This window comes from Nannobrachium achirus (genome assembly GCF_963921795.1).
Source record: "Nannobrachium achirus genome assembly, chromosome: 1".
NCBI lineage: Eukaryota > Metazoa > Chordata > Actinopteri > Myctophiformes > Myctophidae > Nannobrachium > Nannobrachium achirus.
In genome coordinates, this window is record NC_137810.1 from 44,129,160 (window position 1) to 44,148,677 (window position 19,518).

The 19,518-nt window shown below is 44.4% G+C and overlaps 2 protein-coding genes across 2 annotated transcripts in view; both read right to left on the reverse strand.

Annotated features, from left to right (window-relative positions):
* Positions 1-2,064: 2,064 nt before the first annotated feature.
* Positions 2,065-4,911, reverse strand: LOC308288090 (integrator complex subunit 4-like; the record flags this gene model as incomplete). The annotated part of the gene is made up of 1 exon (XM_080729435.1): positions 2,065-4,911. The coding sequence occupies one exon, from the start codon at positions 4,909-4,911 to the stop codon at positions 2,065-2,067; it is 2,847 nt and encodes a 948-aa protein (XP_080585561.1).
* Positions 4,912-10,823: 5,912 nt separating this feature from the next.
* LOC308288100 (GRAM domain-containing protein 2B) overlaps positions 10,824-19,518 on the reverse strand; it is a gene marked incomplete at its 5' end in the record, with an annotated part of 23,648 nt that continues 14,953 nt past the window's right edge. Inside the window, 12 exons of the mRNA XM_080729446.1 lie at positions 10,824-11,781; positions 12,365-12,472; positions 13,846-13,945; positions 14,575-14,664; positions 15,246-15,342; positions 15,629-15,697; positions 16,338-16,409; positions 16,970-17,068; positions 17,307-17,410; positions 17,871-17,943; positions 18,450-18,513; positions 19,334-19,511. Of these exons, the coding sequence (XP_080585572.1) occupies positions 11,766-11,781; positions 12,365-12,472; positions 13,846-13,945; positions 14,575-14,664; positions 15,246-15,342; positions 15,629-15,697; positions 16,338-16,409; positions 16,970-17,068; positions 17,307-17,410; positions 17,871-17,943; positions 18,450-18,513; positions 19,334-19,511 (1,070 nt within the window). The 3' untranslated portion in view covers positions 10,824-11,765. The remainder of the gene's footprint in view (positions 11,782-12,364; positions 12,473-13,845; positions 13,946-14,574; positions 14,665-15,245; positions 15,343-15,628; positions 15,698-16,337; positions 16,410-16,969; positions 17,069-17,306; positions 17,411-17,870; positions 17,944-18,449; positions 18,514-19,333; positions 19,512-19,518) is intronic.

Below are 19,518 nucleotides of genomic sequence, written 5' to 3' on the forward strand. Positions count from 1 at the left end.
TGCAGTTTACATTATGGTGAAAGAAAGGCAACTACCCCCTTCCCATGCCATACCTGAAGGCAGCATTCAAGTCAAAACTCTCTTGAACTTGAACGCAGCATATCTTATGTTGAAATAATTGTCCTCTCTGTGCAGAAATCGACTTGATTATGCTTAGTTCAGTGTGTATTAAGCACCAAAAATAGCCGACCTCCAAGCTCACAACACGATGCAGCTGATATTTTCACCAAAAGGCCCCAATTTCAGCCCCTGCCTCTGTAACATTCTCTGCACTTCCTTGGTGTCTAGGTTTGCACTGCGTTTTACAGGTGTGAAGAAGTGGGTGAAGGTTTTAGCGTAAGCTTCATCATTTTGTAGTATTCCAGAGAGGAAGAAGAAAAGGGATGGGCAGCGAGAGGGAAATTATGAAGACAAAAATCTTAAATTAAGCATGTCAAAGAGAGATAAAAAAAAAGAGAAAAATCACACCCAGTGTGAAGTGAGTGGTGCCTTTTATGAGTTCATTTCATTAAACGTCTGGGACAGACATACAGACAGTACAGACAAAGCCAGATGTAGGAGCACGGCTCAAAGAATCAAGAGTATACACATACATAGCATAGTCGTGTTTACATGAGGTTAAGCATAAGGGGTGAAGGTGGTAAGGCATTGGTAGGCCTACATCACAGCAGTACATGAGATTAGACATAAGGTGGGGAAAAAATCACACCAGGTGTGAAGTGAGCAGTGCTTTGTATGAGTTAATTTCATTAAGCGACCCGCAAAGCTTGGCCAATGAGCCAAGTGCGGGACATATATACAGTACGTACATACATACAAACAGACAAAGCCAGATGTAGGGGCGGTTAGCACGCTCAAAAACAGCACAACAAAACATGTATCAACATTAAGGGAGGGGAGAAAGAGTCAGTTTCATTCAAGTGTTCCATTTGACAGGCCAGCCTGGTGACTGGCCTCATTCAGAGGTCTGGTGGTAGTGGGTGGAAATCTGGTAGGCCTCCTTGGCTGGCCGCAGTCATTGTAGGGCAGGGGTGTCCACACTTTTTTCAAAGGGGGCCACATTAGAGAATATTAAAACACCCAAGGACCGACTTATCTCCAGACAAAATATACTTTCGGTCGGACCATAACAAAGTCACATACATATGCATCGCATTTAAACGATTTTATTTAACTACCATCATCAGTATTTAATATCAATGGTCTTTTGTCAGGTGTGTGTGCTATTAACAAAACACAAATAACTTATTTCCTCCTTATAACCTTATTTCACATTACCAAATGTAACCAGACGTGCAAGGTAAAAAATACAATTAAATAGCCTTTCTTTGATCCCTTCAGAATGAGACAACAGGAAACAAGGAATTCTGACAAATTACTCTGGGAAAATATTCTTGTTTGACGGTGCCGGCAGGCCGTCAGACAAAGCTCGGGCCGCATTAGGCCCCCGGGCCGCACTTTGGACATCCCTGTTGTAGGAAAACAAAGTACTCACAAGTTTGTTTGTGGTTGAGGTGGTGCATGTCCTTGGTGATACGACAATACTCCTGTACAGTGCCTTTATTAAAGGACGACATGACCCATTTTCGACATATCTTTATTCTCATTATAAGATGGTACAATTTTTGTCTACTCGGTCTGTGTCTCAGAGGAGGGCTGCGGACGATTCAGAAACCAGTGACATCATCAATTGGCATTTTGTTTCTTTAGAAACATTTTTTTTTTTTTTTATTAATGCAAGAACAATGGCTCCATTATAACATGCCAGGTTTCCAGGAATAGAAAGTCTAAAGTTTCTATTGGCTTGGATTCCACATCGATGATGTCACTGGAAGATGGGTTTCTGAACTGTCCACAGTCCTCCTCTGAGACACAGTAGACAAAGATTGTGCCATCTTATAATCAGCATTAATGAGGACCAATTATATGAAGGCAGACTGAAAATGGCAGAAGTCATCCTTAAATTTTTCGTTTTTCTCTGTTTTATTTTAAGAAGATTGTTCATTTCCCAGAGGATTCCTCATGACTCGTGTCACGGTTACCACACTTTTCTTTTATTGCATTTTATTCTGTGTTGCTAGCATAGTGTTGTGTCTGACGCCGCCTGTTCACTTCCAGCAGGTGTTTGGCAGGTTTGGGCCACATCCAAACTTTGACAGGCTGGCAGAGGGCAATGGTGCCCTCGATGGCGCCCTCTGGTGTTGGTAGTATGTCAGTTCTGTAGGCCAGGAGGAGGCACACCTCAATCTGACATGGTTCTGGCCATGACGGCATGGACAGGTAAATCTTTGAGGTAAGTCTGTGTCGGTTTGGTCCGGGCTTACTGAAGTCTCCGGGCTTAGGTTGGATTACATGAGACTGACCGTCTGGATACAGCACCTGCACTTTAACAGTACGCAGGGCGTCCTGGATGTGTTCCAGCGTGGCATCAATGTCTAACGCCACCACCAGGCCAGCGGTGAACGTCACAGGGTTGTCTGACTTCCCGGTCGGCTCGATGGCTATGGTCGCTGCCGTCGCTCGCCGGATCTGCGGAGGCAGCTGTGGGCGCAGCAAGCCGCTGTGTCTTAGTGTGGTCTGTACGATCTTAACCTGCTCCACTGGCCCCCGGGAGGACAGTCGTGGCGTCAGGGCCAACAGCTTTCCAACAAAACTGTCCTGCAAGTGGGCCAGCTCTGTGGGAAACAACCTTTGAAAAGAGTCCACCTCCTGGACAAACCGCTCACAGCTTCCGATGAGAGAGTCCATCCCTCGCCTGGCGTGCGTGTCAAGCATCAGCCACAACGCCCTCGCCTGGAGACGCATGTGATGTATCATGGCCATCTGTCTCCTCTCCAATCCACTGTACAAGAACTCCAGTTTATATGTCTCCTCCATGATCTGCCGTATTTGTGACGTTACCGTGGATATGTACTGTTGGAGGACAAGAGGGCCGGGCGTGTTCAACAGACCCTCTTGCAGGGCCTTCACGAGCAGCCGGTGACAGCTGAGGTATGTGGCTGTGAAGTCAGCCGCTCCAGCCAGCTCTGGCTGTAGCTCCCTGAGCCTCTGGAGGTCTCGGATGGTGAGGTTCAACAGGTCCAGCACCCCTGGTGCCATCAGGTTCTGGACAGCACTGAACCGCTTCAGGCTCTGCTGGAGGAAAAGCTGGGTGGACTCAAAGGCACCAGACCCTCTGCTGGAGTCTGCAGAGTCCAAACCACGTAACTGCTTCATGCCTGGTAACCTCAATGGGGGCACCAAGTGAGAGAGGCTGTCTCTGAGGTAGACGTAGTGCTCGAACGTGTGGTTGTAGAACAGGGCCGGCATGGTGGGACAGGACTTGGCTGCGTTGAACACCAGCACCAACACGGCAATGTAGTCTGGGTCGTCCAAGTTGGGCTCGGGTGTATCAAGGTAGGGGTGCGTTTTGAGAAGCTCCGGGACCAGGGGTAGAACCAGGGTGGGGTGACGCTCTCCCGCCGATTTCAAACAGTTCCAGACGGCCTCGCGGTCGGCGGGATACTTCTTGAGGTTTTTGCGCAGCTCCTGCTGGAGCAGCCGGATGCACTCAATGGTGGAGACGTTGGTGTGACACAGCAGTTCGTGAAGGGCCTTCCGGATATCACGTGACGAATCGGGCAAAACGGCTAGGACCGTGTCCAGCTGGTCCTCTCTGAGCTTCACATGATCGGAGAGCTCTCTCAGCGAGTAGACGGCCCGGAGCCTCACTTCCTCGATCTCGTCGTTGAACATGTCAACCAGGAAGTCCAGGCACTTCTCTGCAAAGCTGGGACATGAGCGTGCCAGAAGGCACAAGGCCTCCACTGCCGCGATGCGCACTTCATACATCTCATCCTCCAGGCCGTGGACGAAGGCCCCGCAGGCCCCCTCGTCAATCAGGTAAACAGTGTTTTTGTCCATCTTCTGGTGGTTTGGTTTGTTTTGACCCCACTTCCTGCCTTTCCCAAACTCTCCGCTGCTATACAGCTCCCTTACTACCTCGTGGTCCGTGCGTTTCTTCCTGAGATCTGACATGAGGTTCTTGTCCAGCGTCTGCTCCAGGAAATGAGGACTAACCTGCAGCATGGAGCCCAGTGTTTTGGCCGCCTGCACCCTGACCATCCAGGACGCGTCGCTGATCATGTGACTGATCTTCCCGAATGAGTCGTCCACCAGACGGATCCCCTCATTGGACGACGGGAAGGGTACAATGCTTTCTGGGTAGAGTTGGCTGAGCACCCCGACCATCTGCACTGCTGCAGAACGCACCTGTTCATAGTCGTCAGACAGTGACCTGCAGGCCGGCTCATAGATGATCTGACTAATCTTCATTCCTCTCTCGTTCAGCTGGAGCATGGCTTTGATGGCTGATGTGCGCACCCTGGGGTCCTCGTCTCCAAAGTATTTGCTGATGTCACTCTCTATGTCAGCAGATGTGCCTAGTCCCTTGTTGCCTTTGCTTAGAGGAGGCCTGTCCACAGTGCCCAGCCACCCCAAGAGCTCCAAGGCCTTCTTTCTCACGCCAAAATATGTATCTGACAGGTGCTTACAGGCCACCTCAACGAGCCTCTGCCTAACAGCAGGACTGTTGGGCAGCTGTGAACCTATGGCCAGCAGAGTACCCAGCAGCTGAGCCAGAACCTGGTGGGACTTCTCATTGTTGAGGGTGCTGATGACGTTGTCGATGATGCAGTCAGGGCTAAAGCCGTTGGTCTTGGACAGCAGGCCCAGCAGAGAGGCGATCTTCAGCCTCACAGAGGTGTCCGTCTCCTTGCGGTGGTGCTCCACCAGGACCCGAATCACGCCCTCGATGCTGTCTGCTCTCACATCATGCCTGCGCCCGAACGCAAGCAGGACCTGAACGGTGTCGTATGAGTTGGTGGACTTGCACAGATCAATGTGGAGTGCTGCTTCATCCGTAGATCTCATTATTACCTGTTCGCAGTCGTCCTCTGTTACCGCCCGTGCCTCAGCTAAGGGGACACGGAAAACGCTTTGCTGCTCTCCGCAAGTGTCTGGAACTCTTTGTGTTGTCAGCTTTTAGACAGAATCATGACATCATCGAATATGATGTCAGTCTTTCCCAAATATGGTGTTATGTGTCTGGGTCCCTTTTATGCCCGATTTCCGGTATATGGTTAATATAATAATAATTATGTGCTGTATTTTGACCATTGTCCGACTCCTGCATGCTCTTCAGAGAAAGATTAACGCCAGATACAGCCAGGTAGCTTAATTTTTACATTTAGTTTATTTTACAGACTGAAAAAACAGTTCTACACAGACTTAAATCATACAATGAAATCATTTTGTTGATGTCTGACATCAGGGTTTTCCTGAACCGGCACAAAAGGCTCTGACATCATGTACGCCACATGAGACTTCGGCACGCGCGTTCCCCGCCGCAGCGGGGAGTGCAGTGCCCTGCCTCGACCCGACCCGATATGCGGTTTTCCAGAACCGGCGTGAAAGGTTCGGAATCTCTGTATGCAGAGCTGATGTCTGACAACAGGGTTTTCAGGAACGGGCACTGTCGCATAGATCTCCATATATGGGCATAAAATGGATGCAGACAGACAGATACAGATATCTCCATATATGGGCATAAATGGACACAGGCAAAGCCTTCATAGCTTGTTGCTTATATTATTGCCTTTTTATTTGTCTCATTTTGTTTTTTGCCCTATTGCTATACTATCGTCTTTGGCATTTATATGACTGTCTCTTTTTTTTTCTTTTTCTATTTGTGATTGGTTCTCATAATATGTGAACAAGTCTTGGTTTACTGTATGCCCTGAATTTCAAATAAACAAAACTGGGGGAAAAAAAAAATGGACACAGGCAAACAGATGGTCAAAACGGGTCCTATGACGACACGTATCATGGGGTTTGTGTACTGGGTCTGCAGAGATCTCCATATATGGGCATAAATGGACACAGGCAAACAGATGGTCAAAACGGGTCCTATGACAACAGGTAGGCTATAATGGGATTTGCATTAAAGGGTGGGGCATTCATTCCCTATTAGAATGTACCTCAAAACAGGAGATTTTCACCCTTTTTCATATTTGTAGTAGTTTTTCTTTTTCTTTTACCATTTCTCATTTCACACTTTTTGTGTGATAAGTAGGCTAATGCCTCATTCACACTGTAGCAGCAAAGCTAATGGTTTGCTTGGTAATTCAATGTAATCTCAATGGAAACCAGCTTTAAAGCTTTCCAAGCTTTGTTCTCAGCTTCTCCAGCATCTTAAAGCTGGTTTCCATTGAGATTACATTGAATTACCAAGCAAACCATTAGCTTTGCTGCTTACAGTGTGAATGAGGCATAATGTGTCAAAGACCCACTGATATGCAGCCACGGCCATTATACTGTAGTTCCTTGGCTATTTGTTCTTTTTGTTGAAAGGTGTGAGATCTAGCTCTCTCTCTAAAATCAAGGCGAAACACCTGAAGAAAGTGAGTCCCATCAAGGTGAAACACCCGGAGGAAAAAAACTCATGCAAATGAGGTCCAAGTCAGCCTAGAATCTCTCGATTACAGACAGATTGGCCTTCTAGAGGTCTGACTTGGACCTCATTTGCATGAGTTTTTTTTCCTCCGGGTGTTTTTCACCTTGATGGGACTCACTTTTCTCCGGGTGTTTCGTCTTGATGGGACTCACTTTTCTCCGGGTGTTTCGTCTTGATGGGGACTCACTTTTCTCCGGGTGTTTCATCTTGATGGGACTCACTTTTCTCCAGGTGTTTCGTCTTGATGGGACTCACTTTTCTCCGGGTGTTTCGTCTTGATGGGACTCACTTTTCTCCGGGTGTTTCGTCTTGATGGGACTACTTTTCTCCGGGTGTTTCGTCTTGATGGGACTCACTTTTCTCCGGGTGTTTCGTCTTGATAGGACTCACCCTTTTCCAGGTGTTTTGCCTTGATTTTGGGACTCACTTTTTTGGGGATTTTTTGGTATTTTGGGACTCACTTTTCTCTGGGTGTTTCGCCTTGATGGGACTTACTTTTTTCCAGGTGTTCCGCCTTGATTTTGGGACTCACTTTTTGGGGATTTTTTGGTATTTTGGGACTCACTTTTCTCCGGGTGTTTCGTCTTGATGGGACTCACTTTTCTCCGGGTGTTTCGCCTTGATGGGACTCACTTTTTTCCAGTTCTTTAAGCTGCATTCACACTACAGATATATAGTTGAACATTTTGCTTGGTAATTCAATGTAATCTCAATGGAAACCAGCTTTAAAGATACAGGCCATCCTGAGAACGAAGCTTTGAAAGCTTTAAAGCTGGTTTCCATTGAGATTACATTGAATTACCAAGCTAAACGTTCAACTATATATCTGTAGTGAATGAGGCATTAGCCTTGATTTTGGGACATACTTTTTTTGGGTCGGTGGGGGTGCACGGAACTCCACAACAAGGGTCTGGGGTTCCCCCCAAAACTTCTTAACAGAAATATAATATTTCCCTGTGTTCTGTTACATTTTTTTACATGTTTGATACTTTTATCAGGCTTGCTTTAGCGTGGGTACAATTTCAGGCTTAAAATGCCAAATGGTGTACAGATTTGATGCAAAGTAAGACATCTTGACTTCTCATCTTTAAGTCATTACTTAAGTGAATAAATATCTGTATGATCTTGCATGCCTTGCCCACACACCCCAAGCAGACCCCGCCTCGACCAAGGCCTGATTTGAACAAACCTATTAAAGGTATTCTACTTCACAGACCTCATTACTAGTCCGCTGCGCCAGCACGGCGAGGTCATCTCACACTGCTTTCTGATTGGTTTTGAAGTTATTCTGCTGGAAATCAGTCTTTAAAGTAAGATCTTCAGTGAGGCTTGAACCCACATCCTCTGTATCATTAGCTCAGTATCCTAACTCACTTCCTGCTTAAAACATAATTGTCTTTTTTCTTATTAGATGAACAACAAACAAATTGTGGGAATTTCTCCTGGAGGTGTCAAACTCTCAAAATTCACCAGAACACTGGAAATTACATCTACTATGTTAATTTTTTATAAGTCATCAAATCAATTTCTGTGCGCCCACTTTTTGCAGTCATGACCCCCCGGCCCCACCCTCCCTCCCTCAAGAAATCTCCTGTTTTCTGACGGGCTGAGGTTGGCAGGTATGGTTCATCACACTGTCAGAGCTGGCATGTGGACTTCTGACTTCATGTCTGCTATGCAGTTATAATGCAGTGGTTCACAAACATTTACATTTCAAGACCCACCATAACTCTGAGAGTGTATAAATGTAACCATGCGGTTTGGTACTGTCGAGAGCAGATCTGTTAGGGCCCATTTGTGGCCGTGTGGTTGACTGGTGCCACTACAACAAAAACATCGGCCATTTGTCTAGAACAAAGCCAACCAGGATCCTCCTGCATGGTAAACTCTCAAGATGGGTTCAGAGAAAAAACAGCAGAGGGCGCCGTTTCCTTTTTTTCAAATTAAAGGTTTTATGGTCTTTATTATAGCCTTAAAATAATCAAGTATTTTTGTAAAACTCTGGTAAAAACAAGGACAAATGAATAGATTTTTTTAAATTTTGGCACCAGTAAAAAACACCCACTGCTATGCCATACAGGAATTGTTAAAGGTTCCCTAGCCACAGCAGCAGGTGAGGCACCGTTTCCATGCATTGGAGTAAAACAAGTAAAATATCTTTCTCTGAAGTGTAGAAGTGTAAAGTACCCTGAAATTGTACTAAAGTAGCCTACAGTACTTGAGTAAATGCACAGTACGTACTAGTTACTTTACATCATGAGCTGAAACAGTACAGTAGCTGGCACTGACTGGGGACGTATTTGTTTGAGCAACAGCACCTTTACAAATACGTGTTTGCTACAGAATCTTGTACACTGCCGATCACAGAACTGTGGTCCACAAGTAATTAAATCCTGTCTAGTAGCTTTGGTGTCTGTGGTTCATGAACAGTAAATTGAAAGTTCCCCCTTAAATTCTCTACAACTGAAATTAACACTTTGTACAGACCGTTGTAAGATAAAAAAACTCTTTTGTTGTAAGGATACAATAACGAGAGAATACTTCACTTCTTGCAACAGGTGATTTATTATGAACAATAGCAAAGCCATCTCACAGAGACTACTTTGAATTACACAGAATGCAAATAAATATATATTTATATATATTGACCGTAGTAGAATTAAGGACATTTAATAAATCGATACAAAAATTATTTACAACACACCTGAATAGTGCAAAACCACAAAAAGAATACACTGTCCTCTGCATTGAGATTCTTTGCATCGAGTCTTTTGGAGGACAGGCAAGATTTGTGTGTGCAGCCCCCTGCTGGGGGTTCGTAAGGACTGACAGTACTGCTGTGTGACATGTTGACAAAAACATTGTAATACCACTCACTCCTCTCCCCCCAGAAAATGGGACGTAGCAGAAGCAACATTAATACTTGCTACGCCTCGTGATAAAAAGGGCCGTAAAGCCCAATTCATGCTTGGTCGCATGAACGTGCCAGTGCGATAGCAATGATAAGAGACCTACAAGCTCTCAGCGCATCGTGGACACGAGCGAGCATGTGAAGTCCATTTCTCACGCAACACCTTCGTACGACCAAGCATGAATCGGGCTTAAGAGTGCCCAACGAGGGTGACCGAGAAGTGGCGTTGATATGAGCCATTGCATTCTTATTTTCTTTTTAAACAAGGTCACGAGAAGGAAAACAAAACAAAGCATTCTGAGATGCAGAGTACAGTTCCAGTCAGTCAGTCTCAGATCTGTAAAGTCACAAACATGATTCTCATTATGAAATGTGGAGCATGTACGTTTCTCCTGAGGGCCTTTTTGGAGAGAAAACTCCACTGCATGTGTGAGGACCCCAACCCCACCCCAGAGCACGAGACTTGAAATGACACCAAGGAAGGGAAAAAAAACTAACGATTTGTGAACCTAAAACCAAATGGCAGGTAGATCCCACCAACCCTGAGTGAAAAGATATACATTTTTTTAAACGCAAAGGAAATAAGGTCTTAGCACCACAGTCGGTTCTTAACACAACATCTGCTTCACCCTTTTCCACGTCAGTCCAGAATGTGACATCTTTGGATGGTGACAGACAACACATTTTGTTATAAAGTGCGCTCGCTCGCGTGAGCCGTTCCTTTCACTCTCTCAACTTTACTTTTTTTTTTACTTTCTACTTTACTTTCTTCGGTTCCCCTCCGTCCCCTACACGGACGGCTTCCCAGCCAAACACCACCAAGCTTCAGTTAAAACAACAACAAAAAAAGAAAACAACATAATCATATTATATTAATCTTTTTTTGCCATGCATTACCACTAGTTGCATATTGAAATCATCTTTTTAGGGACCACCGCAGCTGTTGAAATTAGGACCGTACAGTATCAGCATGGTGTTGATGATGGGTTATTAATAGCGCTTAAAAGAATGTTCCTCTCAAAAGTGACAAGGCAGAGACGGAAACGGTCAGTCAAGTATGATGTTCCAGACACATGCACGAACATTACAAATACAGTATTGGTGCCAAAAGTTCTACAAAAGTCTCTTTGTCCTCGAAAAGCCTGTCCAGGACAAGAGGTACAAATCTGTTATTTTCTTCATTACGTCATCACCGTCTTTTCTTTTTCTTATTTTTTTTAACTGACAAAGACACTGATATATCAAATATTTTTCTTGAAGACGAAGAGTATAGAAAAGCTTTACTTAGGAAAAACATTTTTTTGGCGTCTACAGAGACAACCCAGACTAACACCTGGGTTACTTGCATTTGAAGACGTGCATGTCATCCAGTTGAAGCCTGGAGCAGCTATAGTCTGAGCATTGGATCATTAAACCCGTTTAAATCACACCAAATGCCGGGGGACATGAATACTGCAATCATTCAGAATTAGAGGAGAGAGAGAAAGGAGACCATCAGGAGAAGGAGAAGAGGCCGCCCCCCAACGGGCCGATCCAAAGTTTGAGATTGTTTTCGTAGTCATCTTTCAACCCAAAGCTGATTAGAAATATCTGATTAGAACCATCCAGTCAGAGATACCCAACAACCAAGAGGTTTAAAACACGTGATTTGTATAATACCCTGATGAAATGTGGCGGGTTAGTTGATAAAAGCAAATGCACAGGAAAGCTACTGAAAGTCATTTCTGTGCTCATGCAAAAAGAAAAAGAACAGACGTGCACTTGGTGCATCTTTGGCTATGCATAACACTATCTCTCAGATGTTGAGGTGGAATACGTTAAGAGGAAGTACTGCGGGCTCACGGCTGACTGCTGGAGCCCTGCTAAGAAGAACACATGCTCAGGAAAGACAACAGGTTGGAACTACGATTGGGTTCCGAGATCTGGAACAGTTCTGGTGAGGTGAGCACTGAGCAGCCGTCAACTTCATGGATTCCTCCTCGAGTCTGAGCCGTTTGGCTTTGGTTAGAAAACACTGCGACACGCCGCAACCAGGCGGTGTGTGTATGTGTATGTGTGTGTTGTCTTGGCTCTGAATGACTACAATGTGGCATGCCCTTGGTTTTTACTGTGCAGTGTGCACCGAGGAGGAGCTTGTAGCCCTTTCAAGTTACCCCAATGTCTCAAGTTGTCTTTGAAAATTGCACAGATTAGACGCTCTTCCTTCAAGGCCCTGTAATGCGACGGCGTGCGCCGTGGCAGAGGAGCACAGTCTAAAAGTGGGTTGCAGTTCTCCGCTCCGGGTTCTGCTCTGCTGGGAAGAGGCCTAACATCGTCCTCCAGTCATGAGTCCACCAATCTCTCCTTCAGCCAATGTTAAGGTTATGTGTCCTGGTACCTGGAGGAAAAAGAAAACACAAGAGGGAACCGGTTGAGTACGGTATGACCTGAACAGGCATTCTGAAGAGACGCCTGACAATGGCAGAGGATTCTGTTTCGTGTCAGCAAAAGGCTGCACCTTCGATGGGAATTTGGCTGGCAGACAAATGCATACAAGGGTAAATGTGGGCACCATTGAGACACCTTACATAAGTTTACTCATATAAAAGATAATTTAACACATTTATGTAGGCTACGGCCTGAAGGCAGATAGGTACCCCTGATCATGATTTGGTTGTTTAAAATTGTAAGTTGATTTGATGTCTGGTAATTGTGTCTGGTACTGCTAATCTACATTTCATTAATGGCTGCTTTGTTTGAGAATATGGGGAAAATGAAAAGTGAACGAGTAAGAGTCAGAGAGAAAAAGGCGAGAGAGAAACGGGTAGAGATGAAAACAGAGCAAGGGTGCACCACAAAATCCACCTAACTATTGAGTGTCCAAATTGACCTAAACGGTTTACACTGTCAGGATTAAATTAACACAGAAAATTCACTGAGCGAGAGCTGTATTATATACATTGAATATGAATGTGTCTTACCCGCTCTGTAGAGTGAACTCCGGAAGTGCACCTAGTGACGTTAGCTGTTCCTCCAGAGCGACAATACGAAGGCCAATGTAGCCCGAGGACAGCAGGAGCAGTACCACTCTGCAACACACAAACACATCACACACCATCAACCATCTGGCTGTCGCCTGCCAACGTATGAATTAGACGAGCCTGGAGAACTATGCAACACGGGTATCTCTTTTAGACGGAACATTCCAGAGCAGTGGAGTTCACTCGGCAGATGGTACGGCTGGATGCACAGCTAATGAGGCTTATATCCATTTAATCTGTGCATTTGTTCAAGCCGGACGACCAAAGACCCCGGGCCGCCTACCGATTCGTCTGGTGACATCTACATTCAAATGACAAATTCAAAACTAGTGGGCGTTTGTGCCACTGTTCTGGCCAATATATGGAACTTAGATGTTATCAGCAAGCAGAGATCTCTGAATGCGTCCGTATACGCAAGACTACACTTCATTATGTATTATGTAATAGAAGTTAATTATTTTCAGTGGAACATATGTACATGACATCTACTTTTTCCAAATAAAAAAACAACACGATCGGTTGATTTCCCCCATCTTCAAAATGCTGTAAAAATTAAAAGGAAAAAAAGAAGAGAAAAAAGAAAGAAAGAAAAAAGAAATACAAGAATGTCTTGAGTTATCACTTCATGAATCAAGCCTTTTGAAACTTTTCCACTCTCTGAAATTGCATACTTATTCGGAAGATTTGCACGGTGCAGATAAGTAGGGTTACTTTCTTTTTGTGATTATACAAGTTATCATATCACCCCATGAAGGAAAAGCCGATACGTAATATGAGCTCATGTCCAAAGTAAACACGGGACAAATAACGAGAGCACTAAGAAAGTAAGGAGACAGACACATGATCCGTCTTACTTATACTGAGAAGTCTTTTAAAAAGGGGACATTTTAGGTTACGTTAGGAGCCAAATCCATGGCCCAATGCCCAAGTGTATGTTTACACAATATGAAATGAACAATATGAATACAATATGAAGACTTTTCTTTGAGAACCAGTCAGGTTTCACTTTTGCAACAGCTGACAGGAATTGTTTCAAGCCTCACTGACATGCGCTCTTTCACAATGCTAACAAGTCATTGCACGAAGCTCAAATCTAGTTCCTCAGGAATCAAACAAAGAGGTTTTTACATATTAAAAGAGGCTGTCAAGTCAAGCCGAGTCAAGGAGGAGGGAGAGTTCTGGAACCTCAAGTACTATATAGACCCTAATTAACTAGATCAGCTAGGAACAGGGAGACATGGGACTGAAAAGGCAGGGTAGAGAAGAGGAGATTACATAAGAGAAATCAAAGGACAAGAGGTTGAGGAAAGGGGAAAGGAAGTAGGACAAGAAATAAAGGAGACAAAAGAAGCCAAGGACAGAGGAGAAAAGAGAAAGGAGGAGAATGGAGAGGAGGAAGAGAAGGATAATGAGCTACTCACAGTATCAGGTAGATGAAGAGGAGGGTGTTGAGAGTGTTGGCCTCTCTCTGGACGAGGATGGACCTGGCCTTCTCTGTCACTCCCCACACCCATGATCTCCCTGGACCAGGAAGAAGAGAGGAGGAACATTAACAACCAAAAAACACAGAGCACAAAGGCCCTCATAATTCTGAGTGTACAAATGAAACCAAATGGACCCATTTGTACACACATAGGGGCCTTTTCCACCGGCAAAGAACTGGTTCTGGTTCTTTCTCCCACCTATGGGATGAACCAGAGGTGAGCTTTTCCACCGAGAACCGGAGCTGGTTCCGAACCGTAAAAGTTGGTTCCTCTGGTTCAATCATGGTTCAATCTGGTGGAAACGCAAGCTGGTTCGCAAGAACGAACCAAGGTTCCAAGAAAGTTGAACCGGCACTGGTTCTGGAACCGGTGCTTTGCCGGTGGAAAAGGCCCCAAAGAGTTAGACCTGTAAGGGTCCATCTGGAACCCCCTCAAGGAACCCTGAGGGACCCTAAAATTGTTGATTAGCCATTTTGCCTATGCAAACTACAACATATCGGTCCCCCCAAAAGCTAAACGGACGTGGACAAGGATTTTTCATCATCAACTCTCACCACTATGTGGGCTTTGGATGAAACTGTTAACATTTCATTTAAAAAAAGAAAAGAAAAAAAGAAAGTTGAGTCCATATCTTTGGTGACCTTAACATTCAGCCATGATTTGTACCTGATATTGACAATTCCTCTGTAGAAGAGCTGTCGCTGATCTGAGTTTCCAGGCTCCGGACAGAGGAGCTGTCTCCATTAGGCACTGGCTCTGGAGAAGAAAGCAAGGAAGAGAGAGAGAAGACAGAAAGATTAGCATATTAGCCTTGCGATTAGAAACATCACCTTGGACTTTGCCTTTGGAACGGGACGGTGATAGAACACAGGAGATAAACGGAAAACCAACATTCAGCTGGCAGTAAAAAACAGCCTTGGTGAACGTAATAAAAATCAATGGCTTTATTTTACTGTCTAAATGTTGACATGTTCATGGGTTGGCCTTGATCCATTATCACTGGAACGCGAGTTCCGTCTGTTGAAGCTTTCGTCATTTAGTCTTGCTTGTTTATGCCGTTTATGTAGGCTTTGAAGATTACACTACTACTGCAATGCCTTCAGGATCACAGATTATGGAAATGGCTGATAAATACAAGTTTGGGGCACTAACAACTTTCAATCTGGCGTCCCCATTTTCCAAACATTTCCAAAATGTTCAACAACGGCAGAGATGGCTGCTCTACACGCCAATAAGGCGGCGCATGGCTTGTCAGTTGTGAGCTTGTACATTCGTTATTTCCTCTATTGATGGTTCAATGTAACCTGCATCGTACAAGTGATGTGACATCCTCTCACCTCTGTATGGTGTCTGGGGGGGAGTCTCCAGTAGTGGCCTTGTGTCAGAAGCATCAAACTGGTCAAAGTTGTCGTCCAGGCTGGACTGGCTAGAGTTCTGTTGAGGCAGAAGAGTGTAGTGTACTGTCACGTGTTTTAGTCAGTAAGCTACTGTAAACAATCATCAATAGGCCTATGTTGTTCATATAATTCTCTCATCAGTTATCTGAATGATTCACATGATGCTAATGACCCTTGAAATAGCTACTACAGCAAACATAAGGAACGCACAATTATAAAAAGATTATGATTTGTGTAATCGATGAAAACGCGTGACTATAAACAACAGTAGGTCTGTGCGAATCTCATGACATTTTGTACTGAGGCGGGGAAGGTCTACTCACCACTGGTTTGCTCTTGTCAAAGCTGTTTTCTGCAGAGGAGAAGATGGGACTGCTGTTGAGGCTGCCATCCTGCAAGAACGAGAAAACAATGAACTACTATCTGACAAAAAATATATATACATTCAAATTCTATTGAAGAAAACATTAAATAAATGTCTGCTTACATTGAAACAATAGGTTAATTTACAGAACACATGAATATGAATTGAATATACGGGCCCACAATGGAAACAAGCCATCAGGGCTTTTTGTGTTATCCTTTTAGCATTATTGTATAACTCAGTACATCTGTACTTTTTGCAAACAGTTAATAAATTATTCAATCAATCAGACATATGAATAAATAAATAAATAGGCATTTTCTGTCAAAAACTGTAAGCAATCAATTCAATGTTCAAAGGTGTAGCTCTTAATTTCCAGACACTGTACATTGCGCTTTCTATTATAATGGCCTGCTCGACCACATCATCATGTGCATACATTCCATCCGGGAGAATAAGGACAATATACTATGTTCAGAGTTGTTCACCCGACACTGTTTAAAGAGACATCACTCTTCCTGTCAGCATATCTGCACCTATCATGACAAACTGACTGCTACAACTTCTCCATTTCCTGCTGGTGAACGAGGCGAAGAGCATGTGCAGACCTGCATGGGTTTGCTAACTAACATGCATGTATGCATGGATGGCATGGCTGGCTCACTTACCTCGATCTGAGGACACACCGAACGCAGCAGCTGGTAGCATGCCTCACGATTCCGGAGGGACACAAACAGAAACTACAAGAAAACAGAGTGAAAAGACACATGAGAGAGGAAAATAATCCACACGCTGTGCTCCAAATACCCCTTTAATCGAGTTTTTAAGAAGTTGACAACATTTCAACTCAAACTGTCTTCAATCCATGTCACATGTCCATGTGAAACACTCAATTCAGAACCAGATGTAGGCAATCTGGTTGCACAACTACAAATGTATTATGTGGAGAACATCCAATGCATATTAATGTTACTGAAAGGAACAGTTCTACAAGCTCTCTTGTACTACTAATGAGTAGGCACCAGGCCCTATATGTACTAGACCTGTATGTTATTGTTCATGGATGTTCTTGTTATTCTCTTTTTGTTTGTGTCTGCACTTTCCATTGCAATGTGTGAACCTCAACAGGTGTTTCTGAGCTCCGAGCCAGGTATAATTAAATCCGATTACTTCTCATATCAAGAGTTTGGCGCGGTTGACTTGGAGAGCCTGGACTTCAACCAGACTACATGTCACTTTTATCAGCGCTTTATGGAGGTGTGTTGTCTGCACATGGGGGACAGGCAGCGGGAAAACTGACCTTCTCGCCTTCCGAGGTGCGTATCGACATGGCGTTGGGCACCAGCAGAGCCGTGTTCTGCTTCTTCACGATGTGAATGATGGAGACGGGAATCACCACCTGAAACAAAGAAAAACACAGACATGCCCGTTAGAAAACTACGGCGATATCAGCTCCATTCATTTCAAAACCTGCAAGGAGATATCCACGGCATTAATCTTAAATCCCACAAAGCTAAAAAGATAACGCGATAGAACACGCAAACATTTCCAAACGTGGCAGTGGTGGTTGAGCTTTGCATTCCAAAGCAGGTGTGAGTAATCACTAGGTGAGAGGTGAGGACTGGGCCGTGGCCTACCTTGGTGTCCTTCAGCAGCACAGAGGAATAGAAGCAGGCGTTGGTGTCGGTGATGTAGAGACGACCATGGTAGGGCACTTCCTTCTGCAGGGCACAGACGTATGCTGGGAGGAAGGCAGAACACGCAGGCAATTAGCATTGGATAAACGTTTTGTCGTAACCCGTTTAGACGTGAGGCCGATTTCTTTTTAAAGGCCTTCTAAATCCTAAAAGTTTTCTGAAAAACATGTCATTTTTATTTACAGGTATAACAGGTCTAAATGGGTTTCAAGCTTTTTAGTTTAGTTCTTTTTTTACAATGAGAAAAGAGAAGAAAGATTTTACGAGCTCAAGTGAAAGTAATTCCAAAGCTTTTACGTAATGAACTGTATCATGCTTGGCACAATGCTTTTAAGATATTAAATTACGTCAAAGTAACTTTTCCTGAATTGTCATCGCCAACCATGTTATGAAGATGCAAACACTTGTCTTTCACTTTTGGGCAACCACAGAGCTGCAAACAAGCACCAATCAAATAATGACTTCTGAAAACACCCATATCACCGATCTATAATCTTCACCTACCGTGTATCACGTCCTCGCTCTCTGGAATGTCTGGAAACAGCTTGTGGAATGTCTTGTTGTGTTTCATGAAACTCTGTGGAAACAGGACATAAATCACACAATGAAAATGTATATTTCAAACCCAACTTTAGGAATGTAGGCTAGTGCGTGCATGTGCTTTAAACCTTATATACTTTGTCATACGAATAGCAGAAAATAGCCTCAAGCTTTTATATCTGCTATTCTATATATATAAAAAAAAATAATAAGTCACAGTCTATGGACTCAACATCAATTCTGTTAGTTAAATTTGGTGAGGAAAGATCCCCGCTGCAGCTCAAGCACTACTGACATGCTCAAAATAGGGATGCCAGCCAGGTTGAAAGTGGTTGACCACTTGATCCCTATAGCATCACTATTCTGGAGAAGAACATTCTCCAAAAATAGCCAATCTAAAAGCTCCATCTATTTTGGGGGAAAGAGATTTGGTGCAGGACTAGGGGGAAAAAAAAGAGTGCACCAATTATAGAGGCAACTCGTGTCCAACCAAGTATGGAGGGTTTAAGCGGTTAAGGGTCTTAAGACTAAAGTTAGACTTACGCTTTGTGGGCCAGTGCTGTCTGTCCTCTCGAAGGCTCTACTGTCCATGTCGAACGTCTGAGACCTTTGGAGACAAAAGAACACACAGCTGTTGGTTCAAAGGAAGTCGGGAGGCTTTAGCATGTCCGTGCGAGTGTCAGGAGATCAACAACAGGCAAAGCGACGTGTACACAAACGTGCTTTGGGACCCTACGGCCCGTTTTGGGTTCCAGTGTTTATTATGATATGGTTAGTCCTTCCTTATTCACACACACAGGAGAAAAAACAACACACAAGCAGGAAGAATCTTTACCCCATGCATTACCGGGAATGTTTCACCCAACACACAAGCAGGAAGGATTTTTAGTTAAAAGCACCCATATAATGTGACAATAGGTTTTCTTTTTCCCACTGAAAGAAGAGGAGCGATCAGAGCACAAAAAAAAGTACCTTTTTTGTAATGAATAAAGTACCGTGATTTTATACCCGCCCACTTTCAGTGCTCGAATCGCTCCTCTTCTTTCACACTGTATTCTTTGCTTCCTCGGGTATGAAAAGGCAAATTTTAAAAGGGAAACCTACTGCAAGAAGCCAGTACATTTTAGGGAACCAGCCAGGGGGAATGGGTGATGAAATTAACATGACCACACGTTAATGACCACACCTGTGTATTGTGGTACAACCCACAGATGTGGACAGAACAGTTTAGGGTTCATCTTGTAGGGCAATGTTTCTCAAACTTTTCACATCTCAAGGTCTCCCCTTGTCTGTAACTCTGACAGAGTCAGAGTTACAGACTTGTAGGGGTCAATTTAGACCCCCCCTAAAGGAACCCCAGAGTCCCTGGAATCCACTTTGAGAACCACTGTTGCGGGGGAACCACAGGGTTAGAGTTGGTGTCTGACCTGACGGGGGCTTGTCTGGTGAGGGTCTTGTGTTGCTGCTGAAGTTCCAGCTGGGCTTCCTCCAGACTAAGGGCCTTCCTGGCCTCCAGCTTCTTCTTGACGCTGCCATTAGAGACGCTGCTTTTGCTTTTCTTGAGCTTGGTTGGAGCGCCGCCACCTCCTCCTCCGCCACCTTCTACTGGGTA